Source organism: Vespula pensylvanica, chromosome 16, assembly GCF_014466175.1.
Source record: "Vespula pensylvanica isolate Volc-1 chromosome 16, ASM1446617v1, whole genome shotgun sequence".
Taxonomy (NCBI): Eukaryota; Metazoa; Arthropoda; class Insecta; order Hymenoptera; family Vespidae; genus Vespula; species Vespula pensylvanica.
The window spans coordinates 3,820,067-3,846,159 of NC_057700.1; the positions used below are offsets into that span (position 1 = coordinate 3,820,067).

Consider the following 26,093-nt stretch of genomic DNA (forward strand, 5'->3'; position numbering starts at 1 on the left):
AAAAAAGGAAAAAGTAAAAAGAGGGAAGAGAAAAAGAAAAAGAACGACAACGATAACAACAATATTCGCCGCGAAGAAAAAGCGGCTCGTTTAATGAAACCTAACGTAATATATAAATGACATATAAAACAATTGGAAAAAAAGATTAAATCATGAGAATTCAATCTGAACAGACATCGAAACAACAACGAACGTCAGAGTTCTTCGAAGAGGGGAAAAAAAGTGGAACGGAAAGTTCGGTTGTAAGGAAAAGAGAGAGACAGAGATAGACAAACAGACCAACAGAGAGAGATAGAGAAACAAAAAATGCAAGAAGAGAGGAGGGATCTTTCAACGAAGGGAAAAAAAGGTGGCATAATTAAATGGTCTGCGATTATGCACGCCGTAGTCGTTTTCTCGGTGCGACGCATTAACGAGCACAAGTTCCGATTATAAATATTCAGCTTGGCTGAGGTTAAGTTGTACTGACCTCTAAGGCTGCCCCAACTTGTCTACTGAGCATTTCAGCTTGCAATAAAGAAACAACGGAGAGTCCGCTAGCATTGTTGGCTTGTTCCTCGTAACTGGGCCTTCTACAACTTATTCGATCTCTCTCATTTTGCACGGCTGTTATTGAAAACGATGAAAACAAAAAAAGAAGAGAAATTAAAAAAAAGAAAGATATAATATCGTTCGAGAAAGAAAATTTTGTAAATGTTTTTTTTTTTTTTTTTTTCTTTTTTTTTTTTTTTTTTTTTTAATTCTTTTTTCTTCGTACATTGTTTTTGTCAATCTTAAATTTTCTTTTTAAGCAATTTACCTTCCTTCTTCATGCCGGCCTTAAAGCACTTTCGAAGTCTGCAGTACCTGCATTGATTACGCTTATCCTTGTCCACAACGCAATTCCTGCTGAATCTGTATCGTGTAGATAAATGTAAGATAAGTTAGACGAAAGAAATTAATCCTCCTCAACGCGTATATCCCTTTTCTTCTGATCAAAAAAAAAAAAAAAGAAAGAGAGAGAGAGAGAGAAAGAAAACAGAAGAAATAATAAATAAATAAACAGATAAATAAACGTTTTCTGTTTATTTTGTTTCATTTTATTTCATTTTATATTATTTTTGTAAGTTATAACGTCAATCGATAACTAGTACTTATCGATTTGATATATACGTGATGTCATATGATCAAAAGAAGAAGAAGAGAGATATTTAATGTATTATTAGAAAATAACGTAACGTTCTTTAATATTCGAATAAAATGTTTTACGATCGAGACGAATCCGATACGAAAATGACAAATTCGACAAAATGCGGATATTGATGTGATTACGTAATATACGCATAATTTTCGATTATTTTTTTATTTTTTTATTTTTTTTTATTTTTTCCTCGTCTTCTTCCTCCTTTTTTTTTTCTCTCTCCGTTACGTTATTTAACGTATGAAATAAAAAATAAAAAAGTTTGTTAAAAACCTGCAAGTGTAGAGATGATTTTTCCTAACGGATCTTCTGAAGAAACCTTTGCAACCATCGCAAGAGGCAGCCCCATAATGTTTCCCTGTGGCTCGATCACCACATATGGCACAGTGCTGAGACAGGACACCGGTCACTCCGGTACCTGGAAGTCCCAGAACCGAGCCACCTGCGGCACCGGCGCCCATGCCAAGATCAGTATCTAAAAAAAAAGAAAAAAAAATAAATAAATAAATAACAATCAGAAAGATCGATTTAACGCGATATTTATCATACATTCGGAGAATTATAAGAAAAATTATAATTAACGTTGGCAGATGTAAATCGTTTTAACGTTAAAAAAATATTTCATTGGTCCAAATGTTTAGATAGGAAAAATTAAATCTGATATTAATTCGTGATGTAGCGATCAAGATGTCTTTGAAGTGAAGAATGTAATTTAAAAAGGTGGATATTTTTTAATTATTGGTTTGAACGATTTCGATTCTTCGAAGCAAGTAGAGTTAGAAGTATGCAGAGAAATTTCAAGGGATAAGTTTCTTTTCGATTTTCTCTTATTTATCGATAAACGAGATTCTATTGTGTTTTTGGGAAAGGAAGAATTGTTTTAATCGAGATAAACTTGTTAATTATGTATAGATTAATTAATTCTTTCTTTTTTTTTGTATGAAGGAATTATATGATATAATTTAATTTTAAATTATTTATACCGTGTGTAAATAATGATTTTATATATATATATATAATAGTATAATAAACGTTATGTTAAGAATAATTTGCATTTAACAAACATTAATCTTGATATATGACACATTAAAAATTAATAAATAAATAAATTAATTTTATGGCGATGAAATTTATAAAATATAAATAAGTACATATATATATATATATATATATATATATATAATTTCATAATTAAATGATATATTATGATATGAGGATTGTTAAAAAAATTGATCTATCAATTTTCCTATTCTTTCTATTCTTATACGATATCACATTTTAATCAAAATTACTTTCATAAAGAGAACATGATCTGATCAATTAAATATCTACCTCCTAATCAAAAGAACGAATTATCTTTTCGTAATAAATTCCATTTAGAAATTTATTCTCGTACAATTCTGATACAAAGAAAGGAATGTTTCTATTGAAATATTCCACCCTATATAAGCCTGTAAATATTATGTTCTTCTAATCATTAATTAATCGTACGTCCGAAATCTCATTTCCACTAAGCGAGTTTCTCTTATCGATCATAGACATGTAAATAACGATATAATTTTCTTCTTTTTTTCTTTTTTTTCTTTTATATCACATAAAGCTAGATAATGAAGAGTTATATATAACTGCCATGGATGATTCCACACCATGATCTTTTTCTTTTCAATTTTTATTTATTTATTTATTTATTTTTTTTTTTTTTATTTCTCTTCTTTTATTTATTACTTTATTTTATTTTTTTTCTTTTTCTTTCTTTCTTTCTTTCCGCTCGTACTTGTTCTTTTTTCTTTTGTTCAAAACCGAGAGACAGTGCTCTTGTTGCTGGCGTAGAAGTCGGAGGGTCGCGATAACGCTATCACTGAAGGCTTTTCTTTCCCTCTCCCTCTCCTCCTTCTTCTCTCTCTCTCTCTCTCTCTCTCTCTCTCTCTCTCTTTCTCTCTCGAACTCGAACTCGAACTCTTTCATATGTCTCTCGTCTCTCTCTTTAAAACTAATTACGCTTCTTCTCGACACGCACTGTTCACGATCAGTGGAGAATTTTGCAACGATAGTGGACGTCCTCTTGCATCGGATTTTTCCAGTAACTTAAACATAGATTTTGCAAGCTGTAGAATGATTTCAAAGAATGTATTAGTTAGTTTAAAAAAAGAAAAAAGAAAAAATTGTCGAAGCATATAATCGACAGAAGTCTTTAATTATTTTTACCATAACGCAAGAAAAGTAAATATCAATTAATTGTAACAAACGCATTTTTTTTTTTTTTTTTTTTTTTTTTTATTTCGTTAAGTGTTGCGATGATCACGAAAGAAAAATTACGTTAGTTCGAAAGAAAAGAAAAGAAAAGAAAAGAAAAGAAAAGAAAAGAAAGAAAAAGAAAAAAAAAATTGTCGAGGCATCTAATCGACGAAATTTTTCATTATTTTGATCATGACGTAAGAGAAGTGATGTTAATTAATTATAATAAATGCATTTTTGTTCCGTTTTACGATCACGCGAAGAGAAAAGTTATTTAAAAAAAAAAAAAAAAAGAAATTAATTATATAATCATATAATCGACGAAATCTTTAATTGTTTTACCATGACGTAAGAAAAGTGATGTTAATTAATTATTACAAACGCATTTTGTATTTCGTTTCGTTTTATGATGATCACAAAAGAAAAAGAAACAAAATTAAGAAGGAGAGAGAGAGAGAGAGAGAGAGAGAGAAAGAGAAAGAGAAAGAAGAAACGTTTCACTCTCGTTTATTTTCTTTCAAGAGTTTTCCGTATCAAAGCGTTTATCTTTTTATCTTTATACGCGAGGGGTCACAGTTTGTAGCAACTAACGGTTGAAACAACTTTCTATTCGCTGTAAGATTTATGATCTAAAAAATTATAAGGTCTCATTACACTGACAAAGTTACAAATACGTTTAACGATTTCGTACTTTTTTGTTCTGTTTTGTTTTTATTGTCTTTATCTGTTTCTTTTTTATTTTTTCTTTTTTCTTTCTTTTTTTTTTTTTTTTTTTTTTTGTATTTTTCGTTTTCATTTCGTTTTATCTTATTTGATTTTATTTTTTGTAATTACTTTTTCCTTTTCCTCTTCTTTTCCTTCGATCTTACAAACTCATATCGCATATTTCGTTATTATAATCTGACAGGCGTTTTCTCATTTAGATTTTTCATATTATTTTTTAATTTATATTAGAAATCTTGTCAATCTCGTTTTCTCTCGGTGAGATATGTAGGATCACGAAAAAGAAAATGACGTTTCTTTCGTAAACTTGAATGTTAGTTTTGAAGAGAAACGAGAATGGACAAGAATTTAATAAAATTAAATAAAATAAATTTAATAAGAATTAAATAAAATAAAATAAGAAATTAAAAAAAAAAAAAAGATTCGATAATTATATTGAAGAGAGCTATTATTTATATGATACGTATATATATATATATCTATGTATGTATGCATTGTATATATTTATTCATATATATGTATTGTATGTATTCTAATATATTATATATGTATTATATGATATATATATATATATATATATATATATATATATAGTGTATACGTACTGTATCTATGTATTTATAAATACGTATGTATTGTATATGCATATATACGTTTACTGGATCTTAGACGTCTTCAACTAAAACTTTAAAAGTAATCATTCTTCTTCTCGATGATACAAAACAGCAAAGTCACTCGTAAATTTCGTTTCGTACGGATTGACGATCAAATAACTATTCGTCATTATTATGTAATATCACTATGATATACACGTTATTATATAAGATCAGCGGCAAGACAAATCATGCTGGCTAATTTCCATTTTCTTTTCTTCCTTTTTTTTTTTTTTCTTTTTCTTTCTTTTTCCATCATCGTTTTTTTTTCGTCTTTCTTTTTTCGTTCTCTCTCTCTTTTTTTTTTCTCTCCTTTTTTTTTTGTTAGGGATTCCATGATAATTTAAAAGATTATTAAGTTATTAACACGTTTATGGGCAAACGTTATAGGACGTTGAATTTTTGAGTTTAGATCATTATCGTTAATATTATTCGGCATTTAACTCGTCATATTTCATTATGATAATTCGTATTAATTATTTCATCATTTTGTTCATAACTTGTTTGGAAATAGTCCGTTGTATTAGCTACATTTGTTTTTTCTTCACGACTACGTTAGTGTATTATTAGCTAAATTAATTCTTTTTTTTTTTTTTTTTTTTTTTTTTTTTTTTGTTAATTGTCATGTATACTATTCGTGTAATTAATCTTATTCCAAATTTTTAATATATCATAATTGGATAACAATAAGCGTTGAATTAAATCCATTACTATTCATTTGCGAATAGTTCATGCTCCTTCTTCTTTTCTTTTTATTTATTTATTTATTTATTTATTTACTTTTTCTTCTTTTTTTTTTTTCTTTTTTTTCTCGAACGACATAAATATGTTACCAGTAACATTAATTTCTTGATCGATCATCACGAATATTATTGTATAATTTGATTCATAATTTATTAACAAATGTTTCATAATGTTATACTTTTCTCTTTTTATTTTTCTTTTCTCGCGAATAAATACATAAGCTAGATATATTTTCTGCTCATTATCATAAATATTGTTCACATAATTTCGTTCTAGATTTCATCGTAATAGCTAATAATATGCATTAAATTAAGTACATTATTATTCATTTATAAATAGGTCTTTATATTATCTTCTTTTTCATTGAATTTTTTTTTATTTTCTCGAATCACGTCATAAACGCGTTACGAAATACATTAATTTTTTCGTTGATCATTATGAATATTCTTCATATAATTTCGTTCTAGATTTCATCGTAATAACTAATAATAAACGTTAACTTAAGTATACAATTTATTTAAAAATAGCTCTCTCTCTCTCTCTCTCTCTCTCTATATATATATATATATATATATATATATGTATATGTATATATATTATTGATTGTATTAATCTTTTTTCTCTCTCTCTCTCTCTGTTTTTTTCTTTCCTTATCCTTTTTAAATATATACACATAAGTATTTTCATTAATTAAATTTAACGATTCAAACTCATGAATCAAACGAATTATTTACATTCACGGTTCTAATATCTTTCGATTTATACGATCATACGATCAGTTGAATCTTTGGGTCAAGTAGTTCCTCAGATATCTCTCTGTCGAATTGGATCACGTGTACATGACCATTTGTATTATTTTACAATGTATATCATAATTTACATAGTTTGCATAAGAGATAGATAAATAGATAGATAAATAGATAGATAAATAAAAAAGAAAAGATAATTTTCGTGAATCATGAGTCTCGATGAAACGATTGAACATAAATAGAAAACAAAATAAATTATAAGATAATAATAAATCGAACGTGATGTAAACAACGACAAGTGAGAAAATAAAAGGAAAAAGAAAAGAAAAAAGAAAAAATTCGATCGTAACAAAAAAAAAAAGAAAAAAAAAAAGATATTCAGGAAAATCTTTACGAAAGAAATTTTAATAAAGAAACAAATTTATGTCCGAAGTATGGGAAAATAATTATACTTAAAATTTACTTGCGATGGGGGATGGAAAAGGGGTGTTTGAATGGATAGAAAAAATTGTAAAAAAGAAAAAAAAAATGGACGATCCATGCTGTTTTTCTCTTCGTTAACGTACCAAGCGAGTTTGGATAGAGGTCGGTCGAGATATTGCCGAGATTTAGAAGTTTTGTACGAGCGATTAAAAATCACGAAGAGATTGTGCCAAGGCCGATTTCGAAGTAGATAATCGTCGAATATCGTCGTCGTTGAGCAATATCGAAATCGAATTATTCTATTCGTATCATTTTTTGGAATTTTGTCGAACGTCAACTGTACTTCTCGAGTCTGCTTCTTTTATCATTATTATTATTATCTTTTTCGTTTCTTTTCTTTTTTTTCTTCTTGTTTAACCCCTTCAAAAAAAAAAAAAAAAAAAAAAAAAAAAAAAAAAAAAAAGAAGGGAAGAAAAAAGAAACGAATCATAACGCACGAGAGAGGCGAAAAAAAAAATAAATAAATAAATAGATAAATAAATAAATAACTGATCGATCGATCGTCGAATCTTCGTTACAGATGTAATTCTCCAAGTGTGACGATAAATAATTAATGATGCGTGACGACAAGAAACGAAGAAGAAAAAAAAAATGAATAAAGAGAAAAAAAAAGTAAAAAGAAAAAACACTGAAAAAGAATAAGAAGAAATACTTCGTCGGTATTAAAAGAGAACCGGTAAGATGCATTAATAACGATATAGGTCGATCCTTGTCGAAGAATTAGCAGCCGGTCATTCCTTATCATTGCTCTGTTACGTTACTATATCATAATATGCATTTTCTCAAGGCTCCAAAACAATTTACATACTTAATTCTCGAACGACTGACCGACCGACCGACCAATCGACGAGTTGCCTTTGGAAACATTATACAAATTCATCTTATTTTTATTTTCTTTCATATTTTTTATTTCTTTTATCCTTCTTTTTTTTTTCTTTTTTGTCATTGAAAACAAATGCAAATAAGGAAAACAAGCCAATGAATCTTTAATGATCATTAAAGCTCATTTATGACATTAAATCGGTTCGTTTTTATTATTTATTTATTTATTTTTTTTTTTTTTCGTTTTTGCCTTCAAATCGATTGCATTACAGACACCCTTCATGACCTCTCAATTTTATTATGCGAATAAACATACGTTCGCACGGTATTATTTTCGATCATATTATTACGAAAAAATATCACGGCGCTTAATAACTTCGAACAATAAAATTTTCATGCGACTGTTCTTCAAAAAGAAAAAAAGAAAAATAAAAAAGAAAAAGAGGAAAAAGTGAAAAAAAATATCTAATCGATAACCAATGAGACGAATACATATATATATATATATATATATATATATATATATATATATATATTGTAATGACGATTCAATTGTTCCTTTATTGTTAGACAACCTTGATTCTGGACGAATTGTGTTTAATTTACATTAAATTTACTGTAGAAATTTATTGGCTGTATAAAAACAGGAAATATGCGAGGTGGTGGGAAATGAGACGTACATCGAACAATACGGATTAAATGAGCTGTTATATCTTAATACTATTTTTAACAATATACATATATTCTCCTAATATCATTAGTATACGAAAAATATTCGTATTTTCGTATTATTCGTATCTTATATATTACAAATACTAAAGAGCGTATAATATACAATAATTTCAAGATTCGTTTGGACAATTTTGTTTAAATAAATATTAACAAAAGTGTTCCTCTTTTTTTGTCTTTTCTTAAATTATGATATTATAATGTAGTATGATAATAACTATGTCAAAATTTTGATAATATTGGCTAATAAGAATTTGAATTGTTCGATAAAATTAACAAAACAACACCTGAACATTAATTGATCATTGATCTAATCAATTACGTTTTATGACAATTGATCAATTGAATTTTTATCGTAATCATCGAGTGTGATTCATGGCTAAGACAAAATTTTAATGAAGCTTTTTACATATACGCACACACACACACACACACACACACACACACATATAAAAGATTAAAAATATTATCGATCATAGTCATCGATGTACCGTTAATTTAAGCCGAATGTTAAAGAAACGGAATATGGATGAATCGTGAAAATAATTAGAGGAACACGTTGCAACAACGATTGCGAACTATCAACTTTCAATTCTTCTTCGATAAACAAAGAAAATAAAATGAGCTTCGTTATATTCGACAAAAAAAAAAAAAAAGAAACGTAAAAAAAAATGATATACAGCTGATCGTTCGATGTATAATACGATATAACGACGTTTCGTTTTCGTCGTCGTAAATAGATTTCGAAGTTATCGATTCGATAAGCTCGGATGAAAGTAGAATCAATCTTGTGAATATTTTCTAAACTGTTGTAAATAGTAGGACAGTGCGTATTATTAGAAATCGTTGTTATTAATGCGAGGGAAAATATGTGCGAGAACCTTGAAGAACTTAATTAGATCGAATCGATATGCGATTTTGCTCCGTTTTTCTCTTTGTAAATATCAATTATATTTTCCTATACATTTTTATCTTATGCGATATTGCGAAATACGAGGAAAAGTTTGAAAACCGTGAGAATATATATATATATGTATATATGTATATATGTACGTATCCTTTCTCTGTATTCTTGATTAATATCGATTTAATTCTTCCACGACGTCGTGTTGATTTTATCGTTTTATTTATTTTTTTTTCCCCCTTTTTCTTTTTTATTCTTTCACTTTTTCTTTTTTATTTTTCTTTTTTTTTTTTTTATTTCCTTTTTTATTTATTTATTTTTTTTTGTTTTGTTTTATTGACACATACATACGTACGTATCGAATCAGGTGTACATTTACGTCAAAGAAGTAAAGAAAAAGTATTATCAAATTTATCGAGCAACTCGTTTGTCCGTTATTTACAATCGATCAATCCGATTGTATTACATTTACAAGCAATCGCAGTTGTCTCCGATACAAACTGAATCAATCGCTCGAGATAGTCTCGTTCGAAACTTCAATGAATGAAGCACGTTAAATCTTCTACGATCTAATTTTAGTTTACTGTTTAATACGATTTTTAATTTGATTTTTATTTCTTATTATTTTCTTTTCTTCTTCTTCTTTTTTCTGTTTTTTCTTTTTTTCCTTTCCTTTTTTTTTTTTTTTCTTTTTGTTTTTTTAATCTACGATCCGATCTCTAATTCGATTTCGTGATAGGAAACAAAGCGAAAGTTATTCGGAAATTTTTATTTTTTTCTACTTTATTTTCTTCATTTTTACTTTTATTACGATTCATTTTTTTTTTTTTTCGAAAATTCTCGTATTTCTCATATGATATTTATATAAATAATATATTTTCAATAATTGAACGTGTCATTGCGATTTGATTTTTAATTTAGTTTCTAATAAAGAAAGAAAGAAAAAGAAAAGAAATAGCAACAATTCGAGAAACTCTACTTTATTCTACTGATTCATTTCTCGTTAAGAGTTATTTTTGAAAGGCAATTTTCGAGACGACGATCGAATTTGCAATTTCTTTAATTTTATTTCTAATTCGATTTGCAACATGGAAGACAATTGCGAACGTTCCTCAAAAACTGTACTTCTCATTTTGTTTTTTTTTTTTTTTTTCTTTTTCTTTCATCGCGAATTATTTTTGAGAAGCAATCTTTATTAGACAAAATAATCGAACATGCGATTCTCTACGATTTGATTTTCAATTTGTCTTTCGAACACGGAAAACAAAAAGAAATAATAGAAACAAAAATAAAAAGAGCATCATCCAACAATTTCGATTTTATTATTCTCATAAATTTTTCATTAAGAGTTGTGATATCATTTTGAAGAGACGATTCTCATGTGAAATGATACAACGTGTAACAATTTTTCGATGATCATGCACGTGCTCGGAGTATAATAAAATGAGTGAGAGCAGAAAGGACAGGAGAGATTACGAAATTGGCGTTTCTGCAATCAACGGCGTTTTATCGTCTTATTATATAGATTTTTACGTTTTACTCGTTGCAAGGAGAGAGAGAGAGAGAGAGAGTGAATGAGAGAGAGAGAGAGAAAGAAAGAGAAAAAACTCAGGTGTCATGGCATCGTTACGTATGCGTTTACACCTAAGGTAGCAATTACCATGTGGAAGTGTCATTCAAATGAATAATAAAAAAAAAAAACAAAAAAAGAAAAGAAAAAATATTAAAAAAAAAAAAAAAAACAAATAAAAAATAAAGAAAAAAAGGGAGTACACATAAATTAAACTTTTTACGTTACGTACACGAGGATGCGAATCCAAATGATATATATCGATGATCGATGATCGATTTAGTCGGAAAGAATGATGACGTCACGAGGCTTCTTCAATGTCAGGAAGAAAACTTTAGTATATAAGCGTGTTCGAGTATTTCTTGCGTACTTTTATTATTCTCCGGTTTTCTTTCTTTCTTTCTTTCTTTTTTTTCTTTTTTTTGTTTTCTTTTTTTGTTCTTCTTCTTTCTTTTTGTTTTTGTTTTTGTTTTTGTTTCTTCATCGCTCGTACTTGTAATTGTTCAATTATATTTTTTCTATCTGTTCTCTTTTCCTTTTTTTTTTTTTTTTTTTCCCCCCCCTCGAGAAAAAGCACTTCCACGCACGATTTCGACGTGTTCTCATTTGAAAGTTAATTTTTTTTCTATTATTCTTTCTTTCTTTTTTTTTTCTTTTTTTTTTTTTTATTATACATCGAAAACTCATTTGAGAATTAAAATGAATTTAATACTATTTCTAACAGAGTTTTTCTCCCATTACGTTAACGATTTCTTTAATTCCAATTGCCTTTGAAATAGACATTTATTTGTTCTTTAAATATACATACATACATACATACGTACGTACGTACATACATTAGAAATGATACGTCATTGTCGAGAAATAATGAAAACTTCGTCGAAGATTTCTTTCAACGTTTATCTTTTACATCGGCCGGAGTAACCGGAACTTCGAAACTATTTTTAATCGAGGATCGATTCTCGAAGAGAAAAGAATAAAAAGGAAAAAAAATAAAAGAAAAGAAAAGTGTAAATTAAAAAGACGGCTCATTCGTGACACCGTAGAGTATCGGGACGACGGAAAAGAAAGTAAAAAGAAAGAAAAAGGAAAACGAAGGGACAACGAATCGAACGTGAAAGTGAAAATTAAAAGGACGAAAAAAAGAAAAGACAACGAAAGAAAAAAAAGAAGGAGGAAGAAGAAAAAACGAAGAAAAAGTTATGTTAATTAAAAAAAGAAAAGGAAGGGAAAGGGAAAAAAAAGTTCTTCGAGAGAGACGCCCTCGTCGTTTCTTTTTTCGCGATGCGTTCGACGACCTTGACAATAAAAGAGAAATAATTATCTACTCGACGACTGGATCCGCAAACAAAATCGCATTTTGGACTTTGTACCAACAACAAAGATGCCGGCATAATATGAATGCACACGAGTGTAAAGTAGGGAACACGCTTTCGACTCATCGCACTCCAATAAATATAATCGACGTTATCGTTTAACGCGAGACATCAAATCTCTTCCTCGTAGACGCCACACGGAACCTACCGCAATACCAAAGTCTAATAAACAAGTGTTTTGCTTCAACATACTTTCAATTGTTACGAATACCGGTAGAAAGAGCGTATAGTATTATATATTTCGTTTCAATCAATTTCTCTTCTTCGTTTATTTATGTCTTTATAATCCAAAAGAATTTATATGTATGTATGTATGTATGTATGTATGTATGTATGTATATATGTATGTATTTATTATTACTTTAATGATAATAAATATATACTCTTATAATAAATGATTAATATATATATATATATATATTTAATTGTAAAATACGTGTTTTTGCGAATTTATATCGTATTGATAAATTTAATTAAGTTTGTGATATATGTGCGATATAAGTTCATGTATATAAATTAATAATAATAATGATAATAATAATAAATATTGAATGACAAATAAATTAATGATAATTAATAATAATAAGAATAATAATTAATTAATTAATTAATAATAATAAATGAATCAATTTAATTTTCTTTAATTTATTAAATTTCATAAAAAATAAAATAGTTATATGATATACATATATATATATATATATATAAATGACTTCTATTATTTCTGTTTTAATATTCATACGATTATCAATTATAATTTTTGTTCTCTTTTTCTCTTTTTCTTTTTTTTTTTTTTTTTCTTTGCTCTCCGCTAAAAGTTTCAATAAAAATTAATATCATACATTAAAAAATTGACAATCTGATTAAAGCATTCATTTTCTATTAAATTCTCTAAAAAAACAAACAATTATATATATATATATATACATATATAATTTTTCTATTATTTCTGTTATTTTTCCATTTCTCTATTATTACTCGATATAACTTTTTTCCATTTCTTTTTTTACTCTTTACAAAAATAAGTTTCAACAGGAATAAAAAATAAAATTAAAGAATTAAATATCCAATAGACGATTTCACATAAATTAAAAAATAATAAATGAATGAATTAATGAATTAATTTGCCTCTATAAGTGTCTCCATAGTCCATACTTTTATCGAAGAAATTTTACAAATAGTTATATACACATGTAAGTACGTAACTACATATATACATTTAATTCTTGCTAATATATTGTAGATATATAACTTGCAAATATGCATGATCATACATACATACATACATACATACATACATACATACATACATACATACATACATCTGTGTATGTACGTATGTAGATAAAAATCAAAGACGATATTTCGAAGAAGACGTTGGCGCCTTATGAATCTACATCGATTGCGTCACAAGCTTGTGGTTTTGCTCGTCATCGCGCGTCAGCATGATCGAGATTCAAAGAGAAAGACAGAAGTAGAAAAGAGGTGTAGTGGTGGTAGTACGGTAATGGTAGTATGGTGATGGTGACGGTGACTATGACTATGCGATGATGGTGGGATCGAAGGAAGGAACTATGTCACATTCAGTTATATTACAGCATTATTAAATGGCTAAGATAAGAAAAGAAAAGACATGGGATACATATGTGCATATGTACGTCAGAAATTATATTCATTTAATTAAATAATTATTTTATATCAAACTAATTTTCACTTAATTAAATAATTACTTTATCAAAGCAATTTTCATTTAATTCAATAATTATTCCATCGCCATTTATTTTTCAATTAATTCATCATCATTACGTATTACACGGCGACGAATAATTCGTTTGTCTTTATTATAAAATTAATTGACTGTTATTATTCATAACGTTATCGTTTAACAAATAAGAAATGAAAAATTTTTAGAGATACCTTTCACTCGCGTGACGTAAGAAATTCGATATTTCTTTCTTTTTTCTTTTTTTTTTTTTTCTCTCTTTTTTAAAATACATTCTAACAGTATTTTTTTCGAATACAGTATACGGTATATTTTTAAAATACAAGCAATAGTTATCTTTTCCTCGAAAGAAAAATGAAGAATATTTTCTTTTCTTCTTTGATTTCCTTTTTTCTTGTTATGGTAATATAGTTAACGACAGGAGGAAGAAAATAACGATAAACAAATGCATTTATGTGCGAGTTTGTAGAGTTTAACTTAACTGATAACAAAACAGTGCTGGAACCTGACCTACAGAATAAATATTCGTGAGCGATAGACCATGATATAGATAATTAATATACACCCATCACTATTCAATTTGTTCGTGCATAGGAAAAATGTTTAAAAAAAAAAAAAAAAAAAAAAAAAAAGAAGAAGAAAAAGAAAATAAACAGACAGGAAACATGTCTTCTATATGTAATAAATAAATACGTGATCGAATTTGCATTCGTTCTCGTTACATTCTTCTGAATTTATTTCAAAAGCTTGAATTTAAAAACGTTTGAAATTTGTTAAAAATATCTTTGACTTCTTCTTCTTTTTTTTTTTTTTTAAATTATTCAACCCTTCTTATCCTCAGATCAATCTTCATATCGATTTAATATTTTGTCTGTTCATATCGTATAATTCGTTTTTTTTTTTCTAAATAAAAAATACAATTTTCATTTTCATTCTAATACTTCTCACGAATCATATTCTCTCTCTCTCTCTCTCTCTCTCTCTCTCTCTCTCTCTCTCTCTCTCTCTCTCTCTCTCTCTCTTTAATGTTAGAGAAATTCTTTAAAAAAAAAAAAAATAATAAAAACAGATGAAATCTTAAAAACGTTTTAAACAAAATTTGTAAAATTTTAATAAACGAAATACGAGATTGAATCGAGTAAAGAAAGGAAAAAAAAAGTGTTGTTTACGTTTCTCGAATTTCTATTTTTCTTTCGTCAATACATTAGAAGAAACATGGACGAGAGCCATTAGAAAATGTGTTTTATCATCTATCGACTCTCTTGAGCACTTACGGGATGACAAGTTTACTCAATAATTTTCCAACACATTTACGTCATTAAATCGTTCGATTCTTCGTCTCATAATCTTAAAATTTATTTATACGGATTAGATAGTAACAGGTGTACGACTTTGATACGCGTTATTCTAAACATTTCCTTTTTTTTTCATTATTACGTCGTCAGATAATATATATATATATATATATATATATATCATTAGAAAAATAATAATTAATTTATTCAAATGGTATACATGGATTCTTTTTTTTTTGTCCATTTTCTCTTTCTTTCAAACGAGTTTCGCATTTTTTGTCGAACATACTTGTTTGTTTCTTTTTCTTTTTTTTTCCTTTTAATCTCCAAGAAGAAAAAAAAAATAACATTTGCAACATTTTACGATCATTTATATAAAAATACTCAGTTATTTTGAAGATGAAGGTGAACCAAAATTAAACGCCTCACATTTTATTTTTGTGATAGTTTTGACGACACGTGCCAAACAGTAGTGTCTCGATATGTTAGATAAAGTATTTCAATCTTGATTACACAAATGTGAATTGCGTAAAAGCAAACTTCAAAGATAATTCGAATATTTATTGAAGTGATTTTTTTATCATTACTACTACTACTACTACTACTAATAATAATAATAATAATAATGATACAATATAATAATCATAACAATAATAATAATTACTAATTACTATTATGACTCTTTATCAATATTATTAATATAATGAATATAAAAATAATAATTCTAATACTTTAATATTTTATATATATATATATATATATATATATATATATATATTATAATAATTTATATAATAATAATAATAGTAATAGTAATAATAAGAATAAATCTGTATATACATGTATATACATATATTAATAATTATTACAATATTATTATTATCAATAATAAAACATATAATATATAACATAACATAATATAGAACAAGAAATAGAGAAAGAGTACATCCACATTTATTACATTACGTTATTCTCTGACATAAAATTAATGTTATGAGATTATATTTCTTTACATAATATTTGGATAAAACATTTAAACGATCATCAAACTTTCCTATAGATATATTTCATTTCTTTTTTTCGGTATCATTCAAGATTAAATCGTAAAAAAAGAAAGAGAAACGACAACCAACATCAATCAATCATTCATTTATCATTAATAAAAGATTATAATCGCAATTCAAATCATACATATACATACATACATACATACATATATATATATATATATATATATATATATATATATATTGCAACAATGAAAATTGTAAAAAATTATATCAACATTTGAATTCATTGAAGATAATCGATTCCAGTTAAATCCAACTTAAATCATTTTCATTTTAATTTAAACGAATAATTTTTATTGAGAAAATAAAAAAAATTAAATCTTACTTTTTTTTTTTTTTTCTATTCTAATCTCGCTTCTCGAGAAACGATTAGAATATTTATAGAAAACTTTGAATAAGTTCAGACACGTGTAACACCTCATGTGTCGCGTCGCGGATTTTAATTTCTTTCAGTTGATCGCGTTCCATCGATTCATTCGTCATCATTTTCTTTCGTTTCTTATCTTAGCGCACGTCATTCGCGATGTTAAACCGCAGCATCGCATCCTGCATTTATATACATATATTTATGCGTTTGATTTTATTTCTTTATTACTTTTTTATTCCTTTTTTCTTTTTCCTTCTATCACTTCCTCTTTATATTTCTCCATCTTTATTTTCTTCTTCGTCTTTCTTTCATGAACGAGAACAAAGTGTAATAATATTTTTTCTTTCTCTTTGTTACAAAAGACGAGTTAGATCATTTAATACGTCTATGTTTCTTGTTGATTGTGTATCAAACAATTTTCATATACATCTGTTTATTTATCAGTCGATAGTCTAAAGTTTCAAATGAAACATGCATATAATTTCGAAGAAATAAAAATATATATATATATATAATCTTTTTTCTTTTATATATAAATATATAAAATATATATATATATAAATATAAAGAATTTATATATATATGTATAAAATATATATATAAAGAATTTATATATATATATATAAAGAAAAGAAAAATTGTACATTTAATTCTAAAAGAGATGATAATTTTATTATATCGTGATTGTCATTGAGTGACCCCGTGACCCAACATAGAGTTCGTTATTTTACAACGTAAGCAAAACGATGTAACTCGTGATGCGTTTTCTTTTCCTTCCTTTTATATATATATATATATATATATATATATATATATATATATATAAACGATTCGAAAGAAAACGAGATAAATAAATAGTAAAAATGAAATAAAAAAAATTGATAGATTGATCGAAATGGATCAATATAACGATTGATAAAAATTAAATGTCCAAATAAATTTTTTGTTAATTAATTATATATATATATATATATATATATATATATATATATCTAAAAATTTTGTCATTATTCTTATTTTTTTCTTTCTTCTCTTTCTTTCTTTCTTCTTTTTGATTTCCTTCCTTCTTCATTTTCTCCTCTTTTTTTTTTTTTTTTTTTTTTTTTTCTTTCACAAGAGAAATGAAACGATTGGAAGGAGAAAAGCTTTCGTTCAGGTGATCAATTGATCTCTAGAGATGAAGTTAATACCATAGCGATTGCGACACTAACACTAACACGAATCGTCGCGTGAGTGAGAACGTGCGTGCGTGCGAGCGTGCATGCTTGTTATATACGGTCTACCGTGTTACGTAATGGTGTTTCTTTACAAACGGTAGTCAAATAAACCGATGGTTATATACGTGTCTATGTATATACAAATTATATATACATCATATATACATATATAGATACATACGTACATGTATATATGTATGTGTATGAACGAGATAGAAAGGGAGAATCGAACGTATTGTCGTACCAATCTCCGATGGGAATAATTATTAATTATTTATACGTAAGTTTGTGTATGCGTATGTATATGTGTTCCGTTTGTGTCTACATAGATATATTCTCAAGCCTTTTAAAATTCTACGTCGTCGACATTGAAGCTTTTTTTTTTTTTTTTTCTTCTTTTTTTTTTCTTTTTCTTTTTCCTTTTCTTCATCCTTTTTCTTCTTTTTCTTTTTTTTTTTTTTTCTTTTCCTTTTTGTTTTTAACCACGCAAATTCTCTAGACACGACGTACGCAGGAGGTTACTATGTTTGTCTAGGCTGTTAGCACAGGATTAGCATAATCAAATAGTTTCGCCAGGAAGACGAGTGTATGTATGTATGTATGTATGTATGTATATATCTATGTATTATCGCTCGCAGCGTCAATTACATCGATCTGAAAATGCGTTCTTTTGAGTTACGAGGATTCCCCTTTTCTTTCTTTTTTTTTTTCTTTTTTCTTTTTTTCTTTTTATTTTTTTGTTTTTTATATATCTTTTTTCTCTCCTGTTGTCTTTCATTTTTCTTCGTGATTTTTATATGTTACATAGATATATTGACATATTATAAATATATTGATTTTTATAAATGAATTTTGTATATTATATAGACATATTGATATATTATAAATATGATTTTTATATATTATATAGATATATTGATTTTTATGTATATTCTTTTTTATTTGAATTTTTTTCTTTCTTTCTTTCTTTCTTTCTGTTTTTTTTTTTTTTTTTTATATTTAAAGAGACGTCGAAGAAGAAAACATTCATTATTACTTTTCATCCGATAATCATCTTGATCTCTTGCATTTGAAGAATAACGAAGAGTCAAATATTTTATCGCTAATGTTATTAGTATGTATGTGTGCATATATATATATATATATTTGTCCGAGGTCTTTTCTCTTCTCTTTAAAAGATTACGTGACAACGTTACGAGGTCCCTTTTTCGATTTGATTATTTCAGGAAATAGCTAAGAGTCGTGTCTCTCTTTTGACGTGACATAACCGTACCAATTACTCGATAGAAATGAGTTTGATTTTCGCTAAAAAAAAAAAAAAAAAAGAAAAAAAAAATCTTGCTCGTTTGTCTTAATTTTACGATTAGATACGTAGACATATTAACCGATAAATCGATCAATTGATTGTTAAAATAAAAAATTCTATCGATATCTCGAAAGTGTAACATATGCACCATAATAATAATAATAATAATAATAATAATAATAATAATAATAATAATAATAATAATAATAATAATAATATAACGAATGAAATCGCACATATCTTCATTCAAATCGAAACCATTTTTTGTCTGCTCCTTTTTCTTTTTTTTTCCCCTTTATTTTTTTAATCTTATTTACGAACTCGTTAAACGACCGTAACGGCGCTTGCTCGTTGGTTGCTTGCTTCACCCATGTCTCTGTGTCGGAAATTTCCAAGCATGGAGATCGAACGGTTCACCCAATACGGCTTGGACAGTCAAGAATCCTGTTTTGAGTAGCCCCCGAACCTAACTCTCAGATACTTTCATTTTATGAGTCGTAGCAACGAGTTTGTATGTATGAACGATACTGAGTTGGACAAGATCGAACGACTTAACGAACATCTTACGTATATATTTTTATATATAAATTATATGTGTATATATATATATATATTTATGTATATATATCTATATACGTATTTATTAATTGTAAGTACGTATATATAATGAATACGTACATATGTGTGTATTGTGTTATATATCGAAGAGCTTAACAGCACATACATATGTAATATATGTATATGTGCATTTGTATATACAATTAAGTGTTAATTCTATGTACGTATATATTATAATACGTAGGTATATATGTATGTGTGTGTCGTGTTGTATACCGAACAACTTAACGAATTTATATTTGCATTCATATTCATTCTTATATACATTTATATGACAAATCTACGTACTTATACTATATATATGTGTATGTGTGTGTGTGTGTGTATGTGTATCGAAAGGCTTAGCGAATATTCTACGTATATACATATACGTATATACATATACGTATGTGTGTGTTCTATAGCGAATGACTTGAGAAACATTCTACATATACATATATATATATATCATTTATGTAAATATATACATAATTACATAATAATAAAAGTATATATAAGTGTATGTATAAATAATATAATTAATAAAATATTTATATAGAAATAATTCATAATATATCGCATTCATATACATTTATGAATTAACTCTACCTATTTATATATTATAATAACATACATATATACGAATATATAAACTAAACTATATATACGTATCTATAAATGTGTGATTAATACAAATGTTACGAGTAATGACAAACAAAATCTGTCAGTGTAATAAATTTCAATTCTGAACTTTGTAAAAGTCTTTTTAAAAATCATTTTCTATAATAAATTTATTACCGATTTATTTTCGATTTTATTTTGTCATTATTTATAATGTATCCGTATTAATCACCCTGTCCACAAACACTTATATACCACACACACACACACACACATTTATATACTATACGAATGCAAGTAAACAGTACACAAGATTCCGAGATCGAAAACATAGAGACGATACGACGATACTTCGAATTGTTCGAGTGAGAGTGATAGATAGATAGATAGAGAGAGAGAGAGAGAGAGAGAGAAAGAAAGAAAGAAAGAAAGAAAGAAAGAAAGAAAGAGAAAGAGAGAGTGAGTGAGAGAGATAAAAGACGTTATTGACCGGCGCAATGCGCGCTCGACAGCGCGTGTCAACAAAGGTCGCAGCAGTTCTCCGTTGACAGTCGCGGAGAACGCATCATTCGTACCCGTAACTTCCATACTACTTTTCCAAACGTTTAAACAATAATTGTTAAATATTAACATTCCATTATTATATATCCAATATTAATATTACGTATAATTCTTAAAATAATCCAACTTGAGCACGTTATTTTATTTATTCGAATTGTTCTTTATCCATTCGACATTCTTTCTCATTTTTCTTTTTTATTTTTATTTTTTTTTTTTTTTTTTTAATATCATCACCATCACCATCATTATCATCATCATCATCATCATCATCATCATTATTATCATCATCATTATTATTACTATTATTTTTCTTTTTCTTTTTTTTTTTTTTTTTTTTTTAAATTCTTCACCTTTCCCTCCACCTCCGAATCACAAAAAAAAAAACAGAAGCTTACAAAGATACAACCGAATTGAAAAGAAAAATTTACAAGATGATACGCTACTGGGAGACCAATCACGTGCACGCACACGCGTGTTGGGAACTGCGTTAACGTTACTCGGCGCCAGACGTTAATACGTGCATACGTTCTCCTTACAACGACGGTGACAACTACGACAACGACAACGACGACGAGGACGACGATAGCGATCGAAAGAATTTCACGGTTTTATTTTTTATTTATTCATTTATTCCTCTTCCAAGAAAATTCTTCAACAAAAATTCGTCGCATTCGTTCATTCCTTCCTTCCTTCCTTCCTTCCTTCCTTCCTTCATTCATTCCTTCACTCAATCATTCATCCATTCACTCATTTTTTCTTGACAAAAATATTCAATTTGTTTCTTGTCAAATATATTGTTAAAACAAATATTAATATTCTCTCTCTCTCTCTCTCTCTCTCTCTCTCTCTCTCTCAATTTTTGTTGAATAAAAAAAACAATAAATAAAAAGGAGATACAAATAAATATATCGACGTTGACAATAACGATGAAAATCGTAACAGTAAAGTGTACGAATATTGGCCAGGAGAGAAGATCGCTCTCGCATGCGTACTAGTCACTGTTCGACGATATCGTCGACGACGATACGACGGAAGAAGAGGAGAAGGAGGAGGAGGAGGAGGAGGAGGAGGAGGAGGAAGAGAGAGGAGGAGAAGGAGAAGGAGAGGGAAGAGAAGAAGAGGGAGGAGGAGAAGGAGGAGGTGGTGGTGGAGGAGGTGAAGGAGGAGGAGGAGGAGGTGGTGGATAGTGAGTGACTAGAGCAAGATAAACTCCTAACGATTGATAATACGACTCCGACGTTTTGCGTTGAACGTTTCTCGCGATCGTAGCGGATTTAAAACGGACCACGCGATATTCCCCTTTCACACATATTTCCAAAATATTTTTCATTATTCTAAATTTCATTAATATTTTATTCGTTTCTCTTTTTCTTTTTTTTTTTTTTGTTCATTGGTTCGTTCGTTCGTTCGTTCGTTCGTTCGTCGGTTGATTTCTTTCTTTCTATTTTTCTTCCTGTTTTTTTTTTTCGTTCGGTCGATCGCGAGATTATATCGCGTAAATAATAAGAGGACAAGGAAAATCTATTTATATGTATAGACATTAAAGAAAATAAGAAAGACATACCTGCCAAACCCATTGCAAACTCGGCAAATTCTGTGATTCGATTAACGACGTCGTCGGCCGTCGACGAGCGTCGACTCGACGACACTGTAAGATCCACTTCTCGATCGATCGACCGACCGATCGATCGATCGATCGACTCTATTTATCTCAATATATATATATATATATATATATATATATATATATATATATATTTATATATATATGTGTGCGTGCGTATGTATGCGTACGTGCGTATATTTCTTTTCCTTTTTATAATTCGCCAGACTGTTTTTCTTTTTCCTTTCTCTTTCGTTTTACAATCGATCAGAAATGATTTTCTTTATTTTTTCCTCGCTAATTTTTTCGATTTTTTGTCTTCTTCTTTTTTTCGTCTTTTTCTTCGATCCGGCGAATTTTTTCTATTCGAGAAAGAGACACGATAGACGACGGATGTCACAGGTGCTGAGAGATGCCACTAGCTTCTTGTCTCGTTACCGCCGTTGCCGTCGTCTTTCTATCATCTCTCTCTTTCTTTCTTTTTCTTCTTCTCTCTCTCTCTCTCTCTCTCTTTATCTATCTATCTATCTATCTATCTCTCTCTAACTCTCTCTCTCTCTCTCTCTCTCTCTCTATCTCTCTCGTCCCTCCGCACCCGCGAAGATCACGAAAATAACTGTCCCTCGTTCCGACGCGGGACGGCAGTCCGCTCGATTCGCACGCATCGAAAATTTCCTTCTCTCTTGGACATCTCCATCGATTTATCTCTAATAGATATTTATCTATTTAATTTTAATATATATATATATATATATATATATATGTGTGTATAGATATATCTCAGTGTATATCTATATATTTTGTTATTGAATTCGCGAGGACACACAAATAGAACAAGATCGACTTATCGTATCGTTTTGTTTCGTATCGAGATCGAGATCGTTCGGTCGATCGATTCATCGATGGATCTCGATATATCCTGAAAACGGAAAAAACTCAAACGACGATTACTACGATGACTACGACAATAACGACTACGACAATAACGACTACGACGACTACGACAACGATAACGACAACGACAACGACGGCGAACAGGAATAAGAAGATAACGTTAATGACCTTTGCCAGACCTCGCGGCGGTCCGGTGACGACTGGCAAACAGCTGTAAACGTAGACACGTTTTGCGTCCGTGGTTCCGTCCGTCGCAGGCAGCGCGCCCGATCTAGTGGTGGGGACTCTCGTGCATTACCGTCCCCGTTTCTTCGTCTACGTTTCCTACGGCCTATGTAGATGCAATTTCTGTTGATTGTTTTCCTCTTTTTTTTCTTACTATCTCTTATTTTTAATAATAATAATAATAACAATAATAATAAAAACAACAACAACAACAACAACAATAATAATAATAATAATAATAATAATAATAATAATAATAATAATAATAATAGTAGTAGTAATAGTAGCAGTAGTAGTAGAGTAGTAATAATAATAATAATAATAATAATAATAATAATAATATTAGATTGCATATAATCATACAATAAAAAAAAAAGAAATGTAAAAACTAATAATAATTAAATTAAGTTATAATTAAAATGAATTTAACTAGATAATAATAAAAATAAAGAAATAAAAATAAAAGTAAATATTAAAAATAAAAGACAAGTTTCTAATGAATTATTACGTTGAAATATTATTGATATATTTGTTCATTTTACTTTATTTCATTTTATTTTTAATTTTTAATTTTGACTTTTGACTTTGATATACAAAGAGAATCGCATGTAAGATCGATTCGCTTAAGTATTGACGAAATATGTGTTTGTGTGTTTGTGTGTGAATGGAAGAGAGAGAAAGAGAATAAAATATATTTTCAATGTATAATATCGTTCAATGTAATATAATCGTGTATTTATTAAAATTGAAAGGAAAGTGAGTAAAAACGAGTTTCAAATGAAAATAATAAAATATTGATATAAATAATAAAAGTAATAATGTATTATGTACGATCGTATAATACAAACGAAATGACATTGGAAAAAAACTGAGAAAGAAATTTATTTTTAAAGAACATTTATTTTGTTAAAATAAGATTGAAGAGAATAGAAATGATGGAGAAGAATGGTAAATAACATGTGACTAATAATATGATAACGGATTAATAAGTTTGGAAATTGTAAATGTAGATTATTTTCGAGTCGTATTTTTATTACGTATTTTTATTACGTATTTTTATTATCATTTTGATATTCCGAAAGCATGCACGTGCGATCGATTTGCTTAAATATTAGCGTGATATAACGTATGATATAACGGAGAGAGAAAGAGAGAGAATCAAATTTATCTCCAAACGCATAAATTCATATACGAAATTAAAAGGAGATATAAAAGTGAATTTTGAAAAATAATAAAAATATTAATACATTGTAAAAATATTAATATTAATATTATTATACATATTACATTATTAATATTAATATAATATATATATATATAAATATTAATATTAATACGAGCAGAAAGAGATAGAGAGAAAGAGAGAATACAATATATTTCCAAAGAAGACTAATGTCTTGTGCAAAATAAAATAAATCAATACTCAAGTTGAAAAATAAAAAAACAGATACGCCATACATAATACACAAGACAAGCGTAATGCATAAACAAAAAGAGAGAGAAAGAGAGAGAGAAAGGAAGAAAGAACTATCAATTTTTTTTAATTTTTAAATAAAATTAAAAAGGACAAACGTGTGTAAAGATCAAACAAACAAAAAAAAAAATAACACCATGATGAATTAGAAAGTTAGAAAATTGTAACCGCAAATTACTCTCGAGTTATGTTATTATTGCGTTCTTATTTTTAATTTTGATATTTCGAAAGTATGCACGTGCGATCGACTCATCTAAATATTAACGAAAGATAACATGACAGTGAAAAAGAGGGAGAAGAAAGAGAGAGAGAGAGAGAGAGAGAGAGAGAGAGAGAGAGAGAGAGAGAGAGAGAGAAAATAAAATTTATTTTCAATTGCTAATGTCTATGTATATGTATATGTATATGCGAAATTAAAGGAATATATAAAAATGAATTTCAAATAATAATAATACATACATACAATATAGATTGCGTATAATCATATATGATAAAAAAGAAAATACTATAAAAAGTAATAATAATAATAATAATAATAATAATAATAAAAATATAAGACAAGAAAAATATAAGTAAAATTGTATTGAATGATTCCGTTGAAACATTATTAATTATTATAAAAATTAACTGATGATACGAAAAATCATAGAAAGAGAAAATGAAAAGAAAAAAAGGATTGGTTCGATATTACAAGATTATTAGATTATCAATTTGAACGATCATTATCGATCGGTCTTGAAAAGTTTTAAATGAATAATCGAAAATATTTCGAGATGCTGCACGATATATATTTCGATAAAAAGAAAAGAGAGAAAAAAAAAGAAAAAAAGAGAGAGAGAGAGAGAGAGAGACAGAGAAAAAAAAACAAGAAATACATATACTCCGTCGATGTGAGAAAATCCGTTTGGTTAAATCACGATTAAAAAAAAAAAATAAAAAAAAATAAAATAAAAAAGGAGAGAAAACGACCTG

General features: G+C 27.7%; 1 protein-coding gene across 7 annotated transcripts in view; it reads right to left on the reverse strand.

Annotated features, from left to right (window-relative positions):
* LOC122634945 (hepatocyte nuclear factor 4-gamma) overlaps positions 1-26,093 on the reverse strand; it is a 50,872-nt gene that overhangs the window by 5,504 nt on the left and 19,275 nt on the right. For 5 of the 7 annotated variants that reach the window (XM_043824495.1, XM_043824498.1, XM_043824497.1 and 2 more), the window contains 3 exons: positions 1,454-1,655; positions 800-894; positions 470-606 (listed from right to left, as the gene is read on the reverse strand). In XM_043824495.1, the coding sequence (XP_043680430.1) occupies positions 470-606; positions 800-894; positions 1,454-1,655 (434 nt within the window). Of the gene's footprint in view, positions 1-469; positions 607-799; positions 895-1,453; positions 1,656-11,024; positions 11,211-22,489; positions 22,653-26,093 lie in introns of those variants that run through there. The other 2 variants (XM_043824501.1, XM_043824502.1) reach the window with 2 other exon arrangements.